Source organism: Myzus persicae, unplaced genomic scaffold, assembly GCF_001856785.1.
Source record: "Myzus persicae strain clone G006 unplaced genomic scaffold, MPER_G0061.0, whole genome shotgun sequence".
Taxonomy (NCBI): domain Eukaryota; kingdom Metazoa; phylum Arthropoda; class Insecta; order Hemiptera; family Aphididae; genus Myzus; species Myzus persicae.
The window spans coordinates 89,909-108,779 of NW_019100780.1; the positions used below are offsets into that span (position 1 = coordinate 89,909).

General features: G+C 28.7%; 1 protein-coding gene across 12 annotated transcripts; it reads right to left on the reverse strand.

Annotated features, from left to right (window-relative positions):
• Window positions 1–517: 517 nt before the first annotated feature.
• On the reverse strand, window positions 518–12,615 carry LOC111042946 (arrestin domain-containing protein 17-like). 12 transcript variants are annotated; one of them, XM_022327695.1, is made up of 10 exons: window positions 12,185–12,606; window positions 12,081–12,112; window positions 11,902–11,985; window positions 9,943–10,044; window positions 9,574–9,802; window positions 9,382–9,495; window positions 7,271–7,479; window positions 6,481–6,663; window positions 6,234–6,413; window positions 5,882–6,168 (listed from the first exon to the last, which is right to left on the reverse strand). In XM_022327695.1, exons 5-10 carry the CDS (start codon window positions 9,689–9,691, stop codon window positions 5,992–5,994), a joined length of 981 nt encoding a protein of 326 aa, XP_022183387.1. In that variant the 5' UTR covers window positions 9,692–9,802; window positions 9,943–10,044; window positions 11,902–11,985; window positions 12,081–12,112; window positions 12,185–12,606; the 3' UTR covers window positions 5,882–5,991. The 12 variants fall into 12 exon arrangements, with proteins under 12 accessions (XP_022183393.1, XP_022183392.1, XP_022183387.1 ...); XM_022327702.1 differs by lacking the exon at window positions 12,081–12,112 and having other exon boundaries at window positions 6,517–6,663; window positions 12,185–12,615; XM_022327696.1 differs by lacking the exon at window positions 12,081–12,112 and having other exon boundaries at window positions 9,574–9,865; window positions 12,185–12,607.
• Between the last annotated feature and the right edge of the window lie 6,256 nt (window positions 12,616–18,871).

Genomic DNA, 18,871 nt, shown 5'->3' on the forward strand with positions numbered 1-18,871 from the left:
AGGTAATGTCATAAAAAAAAGTTTAAATTTATACTCAATAAAATTGTATTAGCACTAAGATTACATCGCTATGGGCTCCTTAGGTCAGCTGGGCCACTTCGGCTCTGCTTCGCTGAGACCAGGTGAAAGGATGTATATTTCAAATGACTTTAGTATGTATATTGTTGATGGGCGTTGAACGTCCTAAGTTGCAATAGTGGAAGTGATTGGAGAATAAATTTCTATAGTTAAGTGTTTATAACTAAGACATTGATGCTGGAAATTTAAGCAAAAGTAATGAAGATTTTATTAAACAACGGGGAGGCTGTGATCATGCATATCTCAATGTTTTGGACCACTTTTTTACTTCGATTGATTTACCGAAGTAATTGGCATGTTGGTGGTGGTCACTGAATGTGTAATAAACTGATTTGCGAGAAAATCGATTAATTTTTTAGACAATTTTAAGTTGCATTGTATGATACAGACCATTGATGGTTACATGTAACTACTAGTTGAGTGTGTCCAGAAACCCAGGAAATCAGCTCAATCTACAAATGGAAAAGAAGTTGTTGGAACTGATTTATAGGAACAATACTTTTGAATTGTATGTTGAAAAGTTTGATTATTTTGATGAGCATCGCTAGCAGTTATCAATGGAACATTACCCAACATTACGTTAAAAGCAACTCTTGCAACATCACATCCAATAGCCTCAACCTATAAACATGAAAAATATAGCTAAATTATTTGCTTAAAATTATAATATTATGCTGTATAATTACATGTAGAGTAAACGTCTCAGTTATAACTTTACAATATTTAAAATTAAGTATCATCAAAGTATCGGGAACTTGAAGTTTTACTACACGTGTTCTTGTAGTGTGTTTTTCAGTACCTGTTATAGTTTTATAAACAATATCTGATTTTCTTGAGTATTTATAATGACTAGTGTTTATTATCCATCTCTATAAAATACAAAAAATGTTTAAAATCAATATAATTTACCACATGTACCTAAAATATGAGAAGATGTTTACTCTTTCTAGTCTTATTACAACACAATCTACTTTCACATTGCTTTCGTTATCCAATTTAACTGTGACCGGTATAGTTTGTCCTGGTACAAAACCACTATAAGGGATATAGGCTTGCAATTTCATTAAGCCAGATACAAAAAAACAGGAACTGTGGGACTTTTCTTTTAATGCACATTGGGGCTCCTATAAATTAACACGATACACATTAATATACATAATTTTCTAAGATAAAATTACAATCCTTTGTGGCAAATAATGTAAATTTAATCTATTCGGAAATGACATATTATATTTTATCGGTCTGATTAGATGACCCTTTCAAATATAGCTACCCAACATATAATATAACAATAATACAATATAGTAATGAACATTTAATGGATAAGTATTTAATTCAATGGTTTTGACCTTATGTTTCGATGCAGTAGAAATATTTAAAAATGCATTTATATTCTGTATTGTTTATGCCTGTATTATTATCTTAAATAAGGGAAATATTATAAATAATACAATAAAACAATTTAATAATCATACCAAACAAAAAATATGCCTTTTGAAAAATATTTTTTTCTTGTTAAATCACCACTTAAGTGCTAACAGTTTGCGAAATATTTATTGGTAAGATAAGGTGACCCTTAGATGATTAGATTAGATTATCAAGATAATACGTTAATCATTATTATTCATGAAAATTGAGTCATAGAAATCACAAATAAAAAAGACTAAATTTTGTTAAGAAATTAATTGTAATTATTCCAAATCCAAGATATTTTACTTACAGATAATGTTGGTACATTATTCAGGTTTATAGGAGAAAGAACGATAAACATCAGCTTAATTATGACATCTGATTTCCATGGTCTACAAATTTTTACTTTTGCTTTGTAGCATATGTATCCATATTTACAAAAAAATGTTGACGGTATACGTGGTGGTAAATGGAAATTAAATGGAAAGACATATTTACCGACTTGTGACTCACCTTAAAAATAATGGTTAAATATAAAATTACAATAAATCAAATAATTTATATTTACCTCTATCACAAAACAGATCAATTTCATTTTTTAAGTATAATTGCTTTCCAATGTATTGACTGTTCCACTTTGTCCATGATAAAACACATTTTCCTCGAAATTTAATTGTTACACCTAAATTATTAGCATGCAGTAATATTCACTACACACATGCAATATATTTAAATAAACAAATCACTTACTGCTTATATCCAAAGGGTTTCTACATAGATATACAACTCTGCCGGTAATGGTTTGGCCGGGCATAAATGTTGCTGTGGGTTCGTCAAAAATTAGAAGTGCATTTTCATCCACACTCATGTTAATTTCTAACCGATATTAGATATTTTGACTATTTGGTATATTCGGTAAAAGTAAACTGCTGAACTGATGACAATGACTATAGTCTATATTACAGTAAAAATAATGAGTTATTAAAAATTGGAATCATCCGTAAATATAAAGAAAAATAAAACTAAAAAAAAATTGAAAATTGAAAATGTCTGAAAATAGTTCAAAATAAGTAATAATATTTTGAAAAATGTCATCAAATATAGAAAATGATAAAATAAATATTAGGTCTAAATTTCAAGTAAGTATGTGTTTATGGTCATTCGTTTTTGATTTACAACAAAATAAGAAAATCCTTCCATGAGAAATCGAGTAAATATCCAATGCCATAAATATTTCAACATCAAACTCTCAAAAAAATTTAATTTTGCTTTCCGATGGACATTTTGATTCATTTGATAAAGGTAGACAAGCTTATGAGGAATCTTGAATTACATTTTAAAATTTAAAAAGAAAAAGTTATATGAATTTGAAATTATTTAATACACTATTTCGACTTATCGTATTCGAAGACACAAAAATAAAAACATACGCTATTGTGAAATGAATACATTCATCTCTCCTCTCATAATTTAAACAAATAAGTATCAACTAGGTCCAATTTTAAACAATACTGAATACAACACCATTAATTTAAAGTACATGGTAAAAAAATAATAATAACAATACTCGTATGTATTATTTTATTACTCTCGAAAAAAATGTATTTGCTAATATAGGTACCAAAATAATGTCGGAACCGACACTTAAAAAAAAAAAACATCGGTAAAATATTTTATTATACCATCATGATGTATTTTAATATATTTATTTATTATTTCAATCCTTACCGTGTATTACGTAGTACATATACCTATAGTGTAAATTCGATGCACTCACGTTGACGACAAAAATAATTATGGTGCACAATGTAAAATATAGTTTACATATTAGGTACCTATATTACTGTGAAACATTTATAATGTCTACTCAGTATTTCATATAAGTATATGGACAAAGGTAAATTATCGAAACATAGAGATAAGAAACCGTTTTTTCACTTGTATGCAGATAAAGAAATAAATTATTAAATTTTAAATATACCCAATATTTTCACCGTTCATAATATTATGTAATTTAAATTCCGAGCGGAGCGATACCGACAATACGAAGAACAGAGGGAGCGATTTAGGTATATCGTTTTATGTGCTCATTTTTTCCTGTGTCTGTCACCGCTTTTTGATGCAGACTAACATATTTTATGGTATTTTATTTCGACCTTGTAAAAGAAGTAATCATACTGTTAATTTTATAGATGATGTGTATGGAAAATATTCGAGAGTAGCTGATATGTAATCGATAAAAATACAGTCAAATTAAATTTTTAACTTATAAAAGTTGTATATTTCTTATTTTATTTTATTACCCGCCGAAAATGCTTGCTACTTGAGTCATTAATATGCACAGCATTAACAGTCATACATTACTATAGTCTACAACACCCAACATTAACCACTATGATAAATTTATAACTGGTCCACTAAGACCCGATAACTTATTTTGACTGGGATTGAGTAAAAAAACAATATGACGTATAAAAATATTTAAGGTTTTAAAGTAATTATCGATATTGGTGATCATCAGAAATACATTAAGTAAGTTTTAGTTTATTAAATTGTAATTAATTAGTAGGTAGATTACTTTTTTTGGTAGATAAAGTACAAGTGAATAGATTTTGACAGGTAGCATACTCCACAAGTACCTAAACCAACGGCGTACGCAGGATTTTAGTACTGTGGGCCTGTCACACTTTCGAGAAGCCGCTGTGTAGAAACTTCAACCAAATATGAACAAAGTCTTAAAACTTACGTACAATTTTTTTGTGCTTATTATTAATCAACTGTTATTTTTATTCACTTAAGGTATTTAAGGCAACGAGTTTGAGTATGATTTCTGTCCCATCTGTATATCAGTGGCGTCATTCGGTGAGTGGCAAGGTGGGGAAGTATTGCCACCTGTCTGATTCTAAAAGCAGCCCGATGGGTCGGTGTCCGGTTGCTTCCGTTTAACCATTACTATATTTTATTAGCTCAAAAACATGCTTATTTTTATAATATTTTGGAGAAATATTATGTTGTGTTCTAAGAAATTGTTGTTACAGTGATAAATTCGTAATTATTAATTAACAGTTATTAATCATAATTACAGTAGAACCTCTCTAATCCGTCACCTTTGGGACTGGGGGTGTGGTCGGAACGCGAAAAAGATGGGATTATAAAAATATACAGAACATTTTTATTTACATATTACATACAAGATTATATTAGAATTTATTATACTTTACATTAGAAAAAAGTCAGTCATAGATTTTTGTTTAGCAAATGAAAACCTAGACTTAGCTACAATATTCCTCCATTTCTTGATCCTCAAAATGTCCATGGGTGATGAGGTTGAATTTCGCTCTATGTAGTGAAGGGCAATATCAAACGCGTCCTTGGCATCAGTGTGTGAAATCCGGGTAGGTGGTTTGTCACCATCACCGTCCGAATCCTCGTTCACAGTTTCTTCACCATTATTTTCCAAAACAACGGTAATAATCTGGTCGTCATTGAGCTCCTCACTAGTTTCACTGTCTTTGTTACAATTATATTATGGTTGGATCAGCCTGAGCGGTGGACCAGCCGAGAGCGGACGAGAGGGGTTCTACTGTATTCCATACCATAAAATAATCTTTTTTAAATCTCTGACCAACATTTCTGTTGATTTAATTTATTCGAACTAACTCATTTGTAGTAATATAAGTGTAAAGCATATACAACGGTAGTCCATAATTTGATGATAAAAATTTTGATTTTGGTTTATTTACTGACACGAGAACACGTCATGTATGAAACTAATATATTAAATAAAACAAAAAAATCATAATAAACTAGTCCAAACAACTTATGTGGTATGAATAGTAATATAATATAAAAGTACTATAAAAAATTCAATTTATAGTCTGGCGAAAAAAATATTTTTAGCATATCAATGTTATACACAAAAATATACAAAAATAAAGAAAATACTAGTAAAATTAAGTAAAATACTAAAATGTTAATTTTCTATAAAATAATATAACTAATTTCAAAGTTAAACTTTGTATAAATATAAGCAACATCAAAGATGTGCATTTATTTGTATTAATAAAACAACTGATTAAACAAATACATATATTTATCATTAATCTGGGTCTTACTGAGACCAATTGAAAGGATGGATTTTTGTTTATACTATTTATAGCATAGAAGACTCTGGACGACCTAAGTTGTGATGAAGACTTTCAGTAGTTAAATGTTCTGCCGTTTAATAACTGAAACGTTTGTGCGAGAAATTCGGTCAGGAGTAGGTAAATCACATTTTTTTTACCACTTCAAATTTCCAACAATTGATAAGTAATAAGAAAGGGCCTCAGATTGAGTGAACGTAGGAAAGGAATGGATTTATGGAATGATGGAAAGACCGAAGTATCTAATGGACATATTGGTGGTGGCCCTCGACATGCAGATCATTGAATGTGCTATCAACTGTTTCGTACTGAAATCGACTCAACTAGTCGAGTATGTCCAGAAACCCACGGAATCAGCTCAATCTACAAATGGAAAATAATTTGTTGGGATTGATTTATAGGAACAATACTTTTGAACTGATAGTTGAAAAGTTTGATTATCTTGATAAGTATCTCTAGCTGTAGTTATCAATGGGATATTACCCAACAATACGTTAAAAGCAACCCTTCTAACATCAGATCCAAGAGCTTCAACCTATAAACACGAAAAATATAACTAAATTCTTTGCTTAAAATAATAATATTAAGCTGTAGTATTACATGTAGAGTAAATGTTTCAGTTATAACTTTGCAATATTTAAAATCGAGTATCATCAAACTATTTGGAATTTGAATTTGTACCACATATGTTTTTGTAGTGTGTTTTTCAGCACCATTTATTATTTTACGAACAATATCTGATTTTCTAGAGGATGTATAATGAGCGTTTATTTTCCATTTCTATAAGACATAATAACAGTTTTTCAAAATCAATTTACCGCAAATAAAATATAAAAAAAATGATTACTCTTTCCAGTCTTATTATAACATAATCTACATTCACATTGCTTTTGTTATCCAATTTAACTGTGACCGGTATAGTTTGTCCTGGTACAAAGCCACTATAAGGGATATAGGCTAGCAATTTGATCGAGCCAGATATAAGGCAACTGGATCTGTAAGGGTTTTCCTTTAATGCACATTGGGGATCCTATAAAACAACATGATAGACATTAATATACACGAGTTTCTAAGGAAATAATACAAAATTATATTCTATCATGGCAAATATTGTAAATTTAATCTATTTGGGACACATTGTTATCTATCGGTCTGATTAGATGCAATTTTCAAATATAGCTACCCAACATAATATAATGTTATATAATAATATAGTATTTGAAATTTAACGGATAAGTAGAAAATTTAGAGGGTCTTGACTTCTTGAGCTTCTGTTTCGATGCAGTAGTATTGAAAAATATATTTATAGTCTGTGTTGTAATTATTTTTCAAACTTAAAAAATGAAATGTTTTAAAAAATACAACAAAAAAATAAATAAATGATTATAAAAAAGAAAACTTTCTTAAAAAGAACATTCTTTTCTTGTTAAATCACGACCGATGAGCGAAATGTATGCACCGTGCTTATTCGCATCTTTTATATAGGTGACCGACCCTACGATAATAGTTTATCGAGACATTGGTAATGCATTAATCATAATTCATTAAAATGTGTTCATAAAAATGACACATGACATGGAATTAATTATGTTAAGGAACTAACTGTAATCATTCTGAAAGCAAGATATTATACTTACATATGTTGATGGTACATCATTTAGATCTATAGGAGAAAGAATTACAAACATCAATGTCATTATAACATCAGGTCTCCGAGGTCTTATAATTTTAGCTTTTGCTGTATAACGTATACATCCATACTTGCAAAAAAATGTTGAAGGTATAAATGATGGTAAAGAGAAATGAAATGGATAGACATATTTACTGACTTCTAATTGTGATTCACCTTAAAAATAATGGTTAAATACACATAAATAAATATCAAAATAGCAGATGAAGATTCCCAGTTTAACCTATACAGAGTGTCCCGTGAGGATTTACTCATTGCGATATCTCCTGAAATAATGTAAATATCATAATTCTGGTTTTTTATTAAGACTCACAGAGATAAGCACTACAAATAATTCTGGTTTTAATTTTTTTTTATGTCTCCGTAAAAAAAGTTAAAAAACTATAATATTTTTATTAATTATTTAAAAAAAAAAATGAAGATGGCCATTTTGTAGAGTTCATTTTTCTGAAAATATTGACGTTTCAACATTTTAATTTTATTAATATCCTGATTTTTAAAACATTTTTTAGTTAATAGGTACAACCGCAAAAACCCGGGTTTTGTACGGCGGCGAGTCCCCCTCTACGGCTAATGGGTATATCGGATATCCTCACGGGACACCCTGTATGCAGTGGCGTATTTAGGGGGGGGGGGGAAAGAGGGAGCAATCGCCCCGGGCAGCAAATTTCAAGGGGCATCAAGTTTTTATTTGAAAAAATGTTACATCTTACATAATAATTTTTTTGTGCCTACCTAACTATTATATAAAAATACTCGACCAAATACGCGGAATTTCGGAAATAAAGTTTCGTTCTCGTTATTTATAAAAAACGATAGTGGTTGCAGTTGTAACCTAACCTAACCTAACCTAACCTGTAGAATTGTAGCGACGACTTTATCTGTGATGTAGATTGTAGGAAATTATTTTATGGGAAATTCAAAGAAACCCCCCTCAGCCGTCAGTCGCCAACATAACCTATTTTTACTTCGACGGCAGCGGCGTACCGCGTACGATGTATGTAATCGACTATTACAGTATTACCATTTGGCATTTACCGTAAAACAATCTATTAAGCTGCGTTTTGCTCTGGCTTTTGTACGTCCGTGGTATTCTCCTATGGTGGTATTTAGTATTTTTTTTTTTTTTTGAAGAAATCTACAACCTATACATGGTTTTTGTACAATAAGTAGGTTTGGTGAATGACAAGTAAAAAATATAATATGGGTAATTAGATTAGGGAAGATACCCAGTGGTAGCACCCTATGTGACATGAATAACAATGAAAAGAGAGAGAGAAGAGAGAAAAAAAAATATATATATGTATATAATATCAGATAATAAATAAGTAATTAATTTGAGATTTAGAGGTGTTATCTGGTAGCGACCTCCAGCATTTTAGTATTTACACTAAAGTTTTAGTCCTACACTCTGACAAATCTACAAGACAATTAAATATTTGGCATTCTCAATATTCTAACCTTATGTAGATATTGCGTTGAGTATGTATTTATGCTGTCCAGTTTCTAATACTACCGCTGAACGGTCATTTAGTGTACTGAAAAGAGTGAAGTCCTACTTAAGAATTAAGATTTTTGATGAACAACAGTCGCTTAAACAATTAGGCGATTTTAAATAAAGGATCTGAGATAACTAAATCAATTAGTTATAGTGAGCTCATTGACGATTTTGCTTCCCGAAATACTCATCGTAAAATATAAATGTTTATGTTTTTTTTGAATAAATGTTAGGTTATGTTTCTTTTAATTAAATGTTTTAATATATACGCTCTACATTATATTATGTTCTTTTTTTGATTAAGTTATTAATACAATTTGAATCTGAAAATATTTTTGTAATGATCAAAAAAAAAGGGTAAATAAATATTTAAGATTAGGGGGGGAGCAACAGATTGTATGTACCCAGGGCATCAAATGTGTAAATACGCCACTGCCTGTATACTAAAAATTACATTATCATTATGAACTGGTGAAGTAGATATATAGGTACTGCATTAGACAAGTAGTGAAGAATTTATTCAAATATAAAATAGTAATAAACAAATAATTCCTATTCACCTTTATCACAAAACAGAACAATTTTACTTTTTAAAAATAATTTTTTTCCAATGCATCGACTTTCCCACTTTGTCCACGAAAGCTTACATTCTCCTCTGAATTGAATTGTTACACCTTTAACAACATCCAGTAATATTCACTATACACGCGTAATATATTTAAATAAAAGTAAAAATATATAAAATCACTTGCTGATTTTTTTCATGGGGCTTCTAGTTAGAAATACAACTCTGCCGGTAATGGTTTGGCCGGGCATAAATGTTGCTGTTGGTTCGTCAAAAATTAGAAGTGCATCATCATCCACATTCATGTTAATTTCTAACCGATATTAGGTATTTTGACAGTTGAGATATATTTCTATTTTGATATATTCGGTAAAAGTAAACTGTTTGACTGATGACAATGAGTGTCAATCTGTAGACTATATTACAATGAAAATAATGAGATGTTGGAAATTAGAATCATCCGATCAAGATTAGCATAGCTGTATCATATATTATTTTTATTAAAATATATAAGTTGTTTAATCGTATGTGGTAGGTGAGTAATATTGTGACGTACCACATGGTCATTGGTTGATATGAAATTTTAAAATTGTGACAATACTCTGGTCATCCATCGAAAGTTTAAGAATATTTTGCGAGGACGAAAATATCCGCTCTCCTGTATACATACCCATAAAAATAGTGAATATTTTTAATTATTAAAATATGGTTTTGAGAGCATATTTTATCAGCTGATGAAAGAAGGTTTTATTACATTTTCTCGCTTAACTTATTTAAATAAAATACTTATTTTTAACTACAAAAAAATGTGCATAAATATTATTATTTGTTAGATTTTTGTAATTTTGAAAAAATATTAGACCGTGAATCAAATGATTATAAAAATAAAATTTCACATGTATTTCCCATATTTTTAAAAATTACTGTAAGGCCCTCGAGCAGTAGTGGTCGGGACTCAGGATCGCCGGGAAAATACTGTCAACCTATGTAGTTCGTGTTGTGTAATATGTGTATTTATGTACAGTTATTAATTGTGTATATGCTACAATGGTAGAATCACAAGATCAATTCAGTGTTTAGCGCCAAAAAAACAATAATTTAATAGCTGCCTATGTTTAATAATATTAGTGGCGATTCGCGCCGACACAATATTCAGTATAAATAAGAAGTGGCATTTCGTGCTCACAATTTAACTTATCATAAAATAGGTATAATATCAATGGACCCTACTGGCACTTACAGTTGTAAAAAAAAACAATGATATTTTTTAATATTTGAATACCTAATGAAAAATAAGTTTTAACTTTTAAGTATAGTTTTACTAAACTACTAAACTGACGCAACATCTTAAAATACAGGACAAAATCAAGAAGGCCGTTTTAAAATAGTATTCGTATGTGCATTTCCCTGGCACCCCCGCGGGGTTTTTTGTTTGTTCTTCTTTGTTCCGAAAATTTCGTCGTTTGTTCCATCTTCGTTTCCGACTTATAGCCGATTAACGGTAGGGGTACCAAGGAAATGCCAGCACCCCCACTTTTTAGTTTTGGAACCAAACCCGGGGCTTTCGATTGCTTTTGTTTGTTCATGAGTCGGACACGGTGGTGTGCGACAACACACTGTTTAATCTATACATACCTATTAAATAACTCACAAGACACATTCAATAATAATTGTAACGAAAGTAAAACAATACAAAAAAGGGACTACTGTGTGTATAAGACCAGCAGTTCCTCAGTGACCGATAATATACGTAAACTTATTACAATTATTTAACGCTAAATATAAATTAGGTGAAAATTACTATTTACTACAAGTAAAACTTGCATTAAATCTTGTATTACATTCAAATTATTTTGACTATGCATAACGATTTGTTATCAACATTTACCGAATAAAGTCTAAAAACTTAAAAATTTCATCAAAACAACGTAGGTCAAATGTTATAAACATTTGAATTTCAAATTCCAACAAAAATGTAATATGACTTTCCAGTAGATATATTTTTTTTTTGATAAAGGTGGACAATCTTATAAGGAATCTTGAATTAAACTTGTCTAACATACAAACAAATTTTTTGTCAATTTCTAAATAAAAATAATTTTGCAAATATTAGTTGTTTTTACATATTGTGTCAAAATTCTACCTTCGGACGCTCATAAAAGTACATTGTAAGATTATTTGACCGAGGAAACATTTGGTTGTTGACATTAATTAAAAATCTACTAATAAAAATCGAAAATTCCATATGCCTATAAATAGCTTAACACAAGTCCAAATATTTTCAAAATTTGTTGGTGTATATTATAAAATGCTAATACAAACATTCAGTCAAATATGCATATACCTATATATATTATTATATCATGGTTATTTATTTTAGAGATACCTACTCCATGAACCAAAATCGATTTTGTAGAAAACATCTTCAACGCAAATTTTCGGTTCTCCTTATTTTTTTTATTTTTATTTTTGATCTACTTTTGAAAGCTAGGTACTGAATATTTTTAATTTTTACCTCCCAAATGCACCAATCAGTTTCACTTTTCCGCCGAAAAAGATACTGAAGTTGAAAATCAAAGCATTATTCCGGCTACTTATCCTGTACACAGACACAAAAAAAGAAAATACATCATTGTATAAAACCAATTCATTCATCACTCCGCTAAGAACTTAAAAAAAGAAGTATCAACTCACTTCAATTTCAAATCTTAAAACTCCCTTAAAGTCTAATAAAATAGAAAAAAAATAATAAATACTACATAGCCATGTTTTAATGTAAGCAGTATTTAAATTCTTACCTTGTATTCAGTAGTCCCTGATATAAATTCAATGCACACACCTTGACGACAAAAATTATAATGCTGTGCACTTTTAGATAAAATTAACACATGTTATTATTGCGAAACATATTTTATAATACCTACTCAGTATTTCATAATGGTGTATAGACGTTCCATCGAAACACAACAACAAGATACCATTTTTCACTTGTATGAAATTAAAGAAATAAATTATTAGATTAGTAATGTAATCAATTATTTTAACCGTTAATAATCTTATACAAAACTAAATTCCATACCAAAGGAAAAGAAATGGAGCTATAGGTATTAATTTTACAATAATGTGTGGATTTTTGTCAATATCTGTCATCACCATTTGAAGTAGACCAATAAACGTTATGGAATTATATTCGGACAAAGTGTAAGCAGTAATCATACTGTTATAATTTAACAAATTATATGTATGGAAAATATTTGGCTTAGGAGCTGATATCTACTAGATTAAATTCCTTGAGTTAAATTTTTAACTACAAAATAATTTACACGTATTTTTTATTTTGGTGAAAAAAAAGTTATATTTAATAAATGTTCGATATTTTTAATTGCCGTAAGAATAACTCATGTGGAACCACCTTATACTGAAATCTCAATAATTTTACTCAATCATAAGAAGTTTATCATGATAAATCGTAAATGAGTGAAGCAAAAGTTGAACAGTTCAAATGTCTGCATGGGCGTAACTAGTGGGGCTTAGTCCCTCCATATATGTATTTAGCCCTATATAATATATATTGTACTTATTTTATTGTTTACATTTTGTTTTTAATGATGAGTTTATACTTTCATTTTATTGTTTATTTTTAATTTTGATTTCAAAGGAAAGTTACGCTTGCTGTGGTTGGGGTGTGGAGCCATCAAAGTTATTTTGAACATTAGTTTCTAGGTCTCTAGCGCCTGTAATTATTAAATCCTAGTTACGCCTATGAATACCACCCAAAACTTTTATCTTCCCATTTCGAGGTATTGGTACTGGAAATACTGTAAGTTATTTATAAAAATTTTTGTTTTGTTGATAAAAATGTACAATAATCAATAATATTTTGTTCTATCATATTATTATTGGATGGTTGATACAGTGAATATGAGATAGTACTTTTTGGTTTTCACTAATTTATTTTATCAAGTATATAAAACCTTTGGTTTTAACACTATTGTTAAGAACCAAAAGGTGCTATTAAGATCGCTATTAAATAACAATTGTGTAGATCTTATCGATTTAGCACCTTTTAGTTCTATGTAAATCTTTAAATAAAGAACATACAAGGTTGGAAGTGAGCTTGGATTATAGAGCATTGATCAATTAACTCACGCGTGTATCAAAATGTGGATTTTTGGAAAAATCGATTTAGCACCTTCTGGTTCTGAGCCCACGCATTGTTGAAGTTTCGTTTAAAACAACAGTAAGTTTTAAATGATGATACGTACTCAGCGATTTTATGTCGTTAAGACTTAAAAACGCAATCTTTGAGTGAATCAAAGGTTGATAGTAATTTAATAAAAAAAAAGGGTAGAAAATTGGGCACCACTCTGCTGTAGTATAGCAAGTGTTAAGTGGGTTACTGTAATGGTTGTGGTGAAAATTGAATTCAATGATAATATGTCATTACAAAAATGATTTTGAGCTTATAGATAGCACCGTATTCCTAAGTAAATTGTATCATAATATAAGCCAGCCTACGATATTTTGTATTCCATTTATATAGTCATGAGTCATTTGCAAGGCTGTGAATTTAATGCACTTTAAAACTATTAAATATGCATGCATATGTGTACTAAAATCTGACAAAATATGTTCTAAAAATTCTTAATATATGCTCTAATTTTTCAAAAATATGCAAAAAAAAACCACAAAATTTAACTTTTATTTTTATTTTTTTCGTTTTAACTTTCTATTAATTTTAGTTTAAATATTAGTATTGTTACATAATGATATGATTATTTGAGCTTACTAGTCTTAATCTTCGTCGTATAAAAGATCTATAAAAGAAATATGCTTAAAATAGATTATATTTCTACTTCCAATTTATATATTTTACCTTAAAAATAGTTATTGGCTTATTGCATTCTACAATCAATGATTTCTTTAGATTTCAAACTTGAAAGACCTTATGTTTGGTACCAACATAGTTTTATATAAAGAAAATGAGCGAACTCTGATGAAGTTATTGGGGCCAACTTGAAATATATCATGCCGCTACTGGTTAAATCTTATGGTATATCCAAACCTACCTTCTCTTTTTCACCAGTTAATATTTTTGAAATATTACACATAATTTGGAATCCTTTGTTACTGTTGAGAACTGTTTTTTATTTGTTATTAATAGCAGTTCCATCTGTACCTGTTAATTCACTAAACTAAATTGACAATTTTAGTCGATTTTACACGTCAAATACCTGAGTCAAAATAGAATAGTTTCCATGAAACTAAACAAGTCGTAGTCCATACAAAATACAAATGCATTAAATATTATTTTAATGTCAATTTTAACAGATTGATCGAAAAAATGTAAACATTACGAAAAAAATCATTTATACAAAATAATTATTAAAACGTGCATTTATATGCCGTAACACATGAAGTATGCAAAATAAGATTTGGTACTATAAATAAGTCAAAACAAAGTTTGGCCGAATCCATTTTATTATTATACAATGTAGCAAAAAAAACATGCAAATGCATTAAATTCTCAGCCTTGGTCATTTATTTTACCATAATTTATTATAATGGTTGGTTGATTTAATTTTTGTCTTGCCGAAAACATTGCATACATTATAATATTTAATTTTTCGATTCTAGCATGGGCTACTTATGACTTATGACTTATGAGGAACTCCTGAACTTTTTAATTTTTTGGCCTATCTACATTTTTTAATCAATATTTTTAGTAAAAATCTTAAATCTCACTTTTCTATAAATAGCTTAATAACCATCATACTATTTTGAATTTTACACAACGCATAGAATATGCTATTATGAAAATTCGGTGAAAATATTAATCATCTACGGTTATTTGTTTTAATAAAATAAATACTTATGAGTTATAACTAAAAATTCGATATTATCTCTGCTGGTAAATGCTCTGCTTCGGTCGCTTTTTGGAGTATAAAGTCAATAATAAAATAAGATTACAATAAAATAAATACTTAGATGTTGTTTGGTAGGTTCAACATGAGTTTAAATGTTCAAAATGGTTTTTATGTAAAAATGAAATATTTTAAATACGTAAATACTTTTCAAAAAAACTAAGATTTAACTTTAAAAAAAATCACTGTGTATACTGCATTGATTTATGTAAATATTTCTAAATCTAATTTATAATAATTATTCGTGTATAATACTATAATAGACACTTATAATAATATATTATGTACATCATAACAGTCAGACGGGATTGCATTCAACACGTTGAGACATTTAAAATTCAACACAAGTCACGAAAAGTGAACAGAAAAAAACTTAAAAAGAAGTCACATATCGGCGAAACTTCAATTTAATTGTTTCTCGTGTAGCAATATGGCTTGTGTATAATATCTTCACCATATAGTGAAAGTAAAAAAATAATGAACTAATAACTTATGTAATTATTATGAATAAGGGCATTATTTCTAAGAATTTGATTTTTTTTTTTGAGTCCCAATTGATGGGTTGTCAGGTAAGTCAAAGATTTAAATTAACCTCGATTGAATAGATCCGACTTTTTTCACATATGTTATGTTTACATATTTTGAACATAAGGTCTATTCCATGGTAGCATTGTAATTCGATTATTGGCAGTCAGATGAATTTTCAATGGTATTAATTATGTTATGAACGTCTATAAATATTGGGTTATAATACGTCTCACTTGAAACTTGAAAGCACATACATTAATTGTATTAACATGGTAATATTCAACTGTCATAATAACTATAGGTGCTTATAATAAAAATAATAAATATACATTGATTAGTAGGTAGTTTCTATTTCAATTAGTTTCTGATTTTTATATAAAAAATATTACGTGGAAATGAAAAAAAATTGTTTTTGCACACTTTGGTTAGTAAAATACATATTTTACAATTTTTTTATTCAATATAAATCCTAGCCCTAATAAACCATTACTATCTACCAATGTAACTAAATTTTGTTCTATTCAATATTTTTCATTTTGTTTTCAAATAAAATAAATAATGATTATTCATAGGTACTATACGAAAACAAGAATATTTTGAAATATATTCTTAAGCTCACTATAGTATAACTGATTCATTAAAATATGTTTAGTGATCATTCATGCAACCCGACACAAGTTTTTTTAAATAATTTTATTATAAAAAGTTCCCATTTATCTATAATAAGCTGGGTATAAATTTAGGTAGGTGTACTTTATTTTTTATGATTAGTTAATTGTTAGTTAAAAGTTTATATTTTAGATTCTAAACTGAACGAATGTGTGTGTGTATTTTTTTTTAGTCTATGTACACGATAAGTGGGTAGTCAAATAGTGCTTTGATTTCCAACTTGAAATAGTGGGGGTCTGGTAGAAAATTGGGACTGAAAAGTGGTAAAAACAGACAATTTTTGGTAGTTTTTATTTTTTTAAGGAATAAAAAAAATAAATTTTAGTAACACAAAATTGAGGTTTTTTTGATGTAAATCAAAAATAAATAATAGTAGATTCATTGGATTTTCATCAAATATTTATTACTACATGCAAATCATACAATTTTAAGTTTTAACTCTTTTTAAGCTATTATCTATATTTTTTTTTAAACTGCTGTCGATCTAAAAAAACTTGAAAATTCAATGTAAAGTTCTTTATGAATTGTTATACCTAATAAAAATTTAAAAATATTAAAGATTTTACATTACAAGAATATTTTTTTTAAGCATATAAAATTAAAATTTTGACAAAATTCATGAAAATCACGAAAATTTACAAATCATTTTGTGGTTACTGGTTTAAAATGTATGAAATGTTAAATTTGTACCAATAAATAGTCAATATAATTACTGAAAACCTGTGTTCACGCAGAGCCTCCATTGTGGCCGGCCTGTTATACTGGGAAATGTAATGTAGTACAGTAATGTAGTAAAATTGCCTATACTATACGCCGTCACATCTTATTAATATTATAATTTTCAAATTACATATTCCTGCTATGAAATTATTACAATTATTAAAATATCTGTTAAACAGTTACAAAAACAAAATTTAAGTATGAAAAAATTATTATTTTCTTGAGGACACAATTATATGACGCTCGTAGCTATTTGGTTACCGCATGTACATTGGACATATTATACACTTTCCAAAAATGATTATTTTATTATTTGTTTCGTACAAATTGTAATTGTTCATAAATACTGTTTAAATTTAAAACGCATAATACTCTAATCGTTTTGTCCTATATGTACACAATAATAACTGTCATAATAATTTAAAAGAAGTTAATAGCCAATAGGTTAACAATAAGTATATATAAGCCGTTTTCAATACTACATTTATGATTATCCATAAACATTATTGTAGCAATATTACTATACGACTTAAAAAGTTTTGACGTGTGCCTGTATCATTTAATTATACGACAGTTTTAATTTATTTCGCTCGTCGGAGTTCAACTATCATAACGGCTTGATGTACCACGATCACCTTCTAAATACTGGGAAAATGATTAAACATTCTAAGGTAGGATGACTGAGCGACAGTGGCTACAACTACTGTCGTATAACCGTAGCAAACGCTATCGCTTATTATTATTAACGCCGCCGAAGAATATAAAATATTACACACGACAATGTATGTGACAAAAAAGAGCCTTTGCTCCTCAGAGATAAAACTCACTGTTGGAAAAAAAAACAGCCACAATGATGTATTGTCGAATTTACCCCGTATCGGGCAAGTTTTATGTAAGTATGTGTGATGTATCACACTTGAGATCGGTCGACGGCGTATAGTCGCCGGGTAAATCACCGGATTTGTGTTCTATATCAAATCGTTTCGAAGATCGATCACGATGAATCGGCTGATTATACTCACAGTGTTGTACAGTGCGTAATAAATAAATAAATAAATAAATACCGGAAAATAAAATATGTAGTCTATATAATATATATTTCTTGATTTTTGATAAACATTTATCTACAATCCACTTGGTCCTGTTGCCCAAACTATATTAATCTTAAAACGTACATGTCTTTAGAGTATATGACATATATGCATATGTATATATTGTATATTATTATTATTATTATTATTATTATTATAAACTTAAACGTAATCTAAAATACATTTTAATTTTAATCAGTAATAATTTTTACCCTAGAATATTCGTTAATTTATTTCTAAAACCAACATAATAATTAAGACTAAACATATGACAAACGCTTTGCACCCGAATCGTCGACAAATAATGTTAAAATATTATGATGTTAATATTTAAATATATAAACTCGGGGTGTTTTTCCTACATCACAAAATTGCATTACAGTATCATTATGTGCTCGGACGTTACATTATTTTTCTTCTGGTCGAACGAACCCAAAAAATAACCGTTTTGACAGCCAAATTATTAATTTATACTGTAATTTGAGTGCAAAGCCTTGTATATTTAATACTACCCTTGTAATCGGTTTGGATTAAACCAACAGTGTTTTTTTTC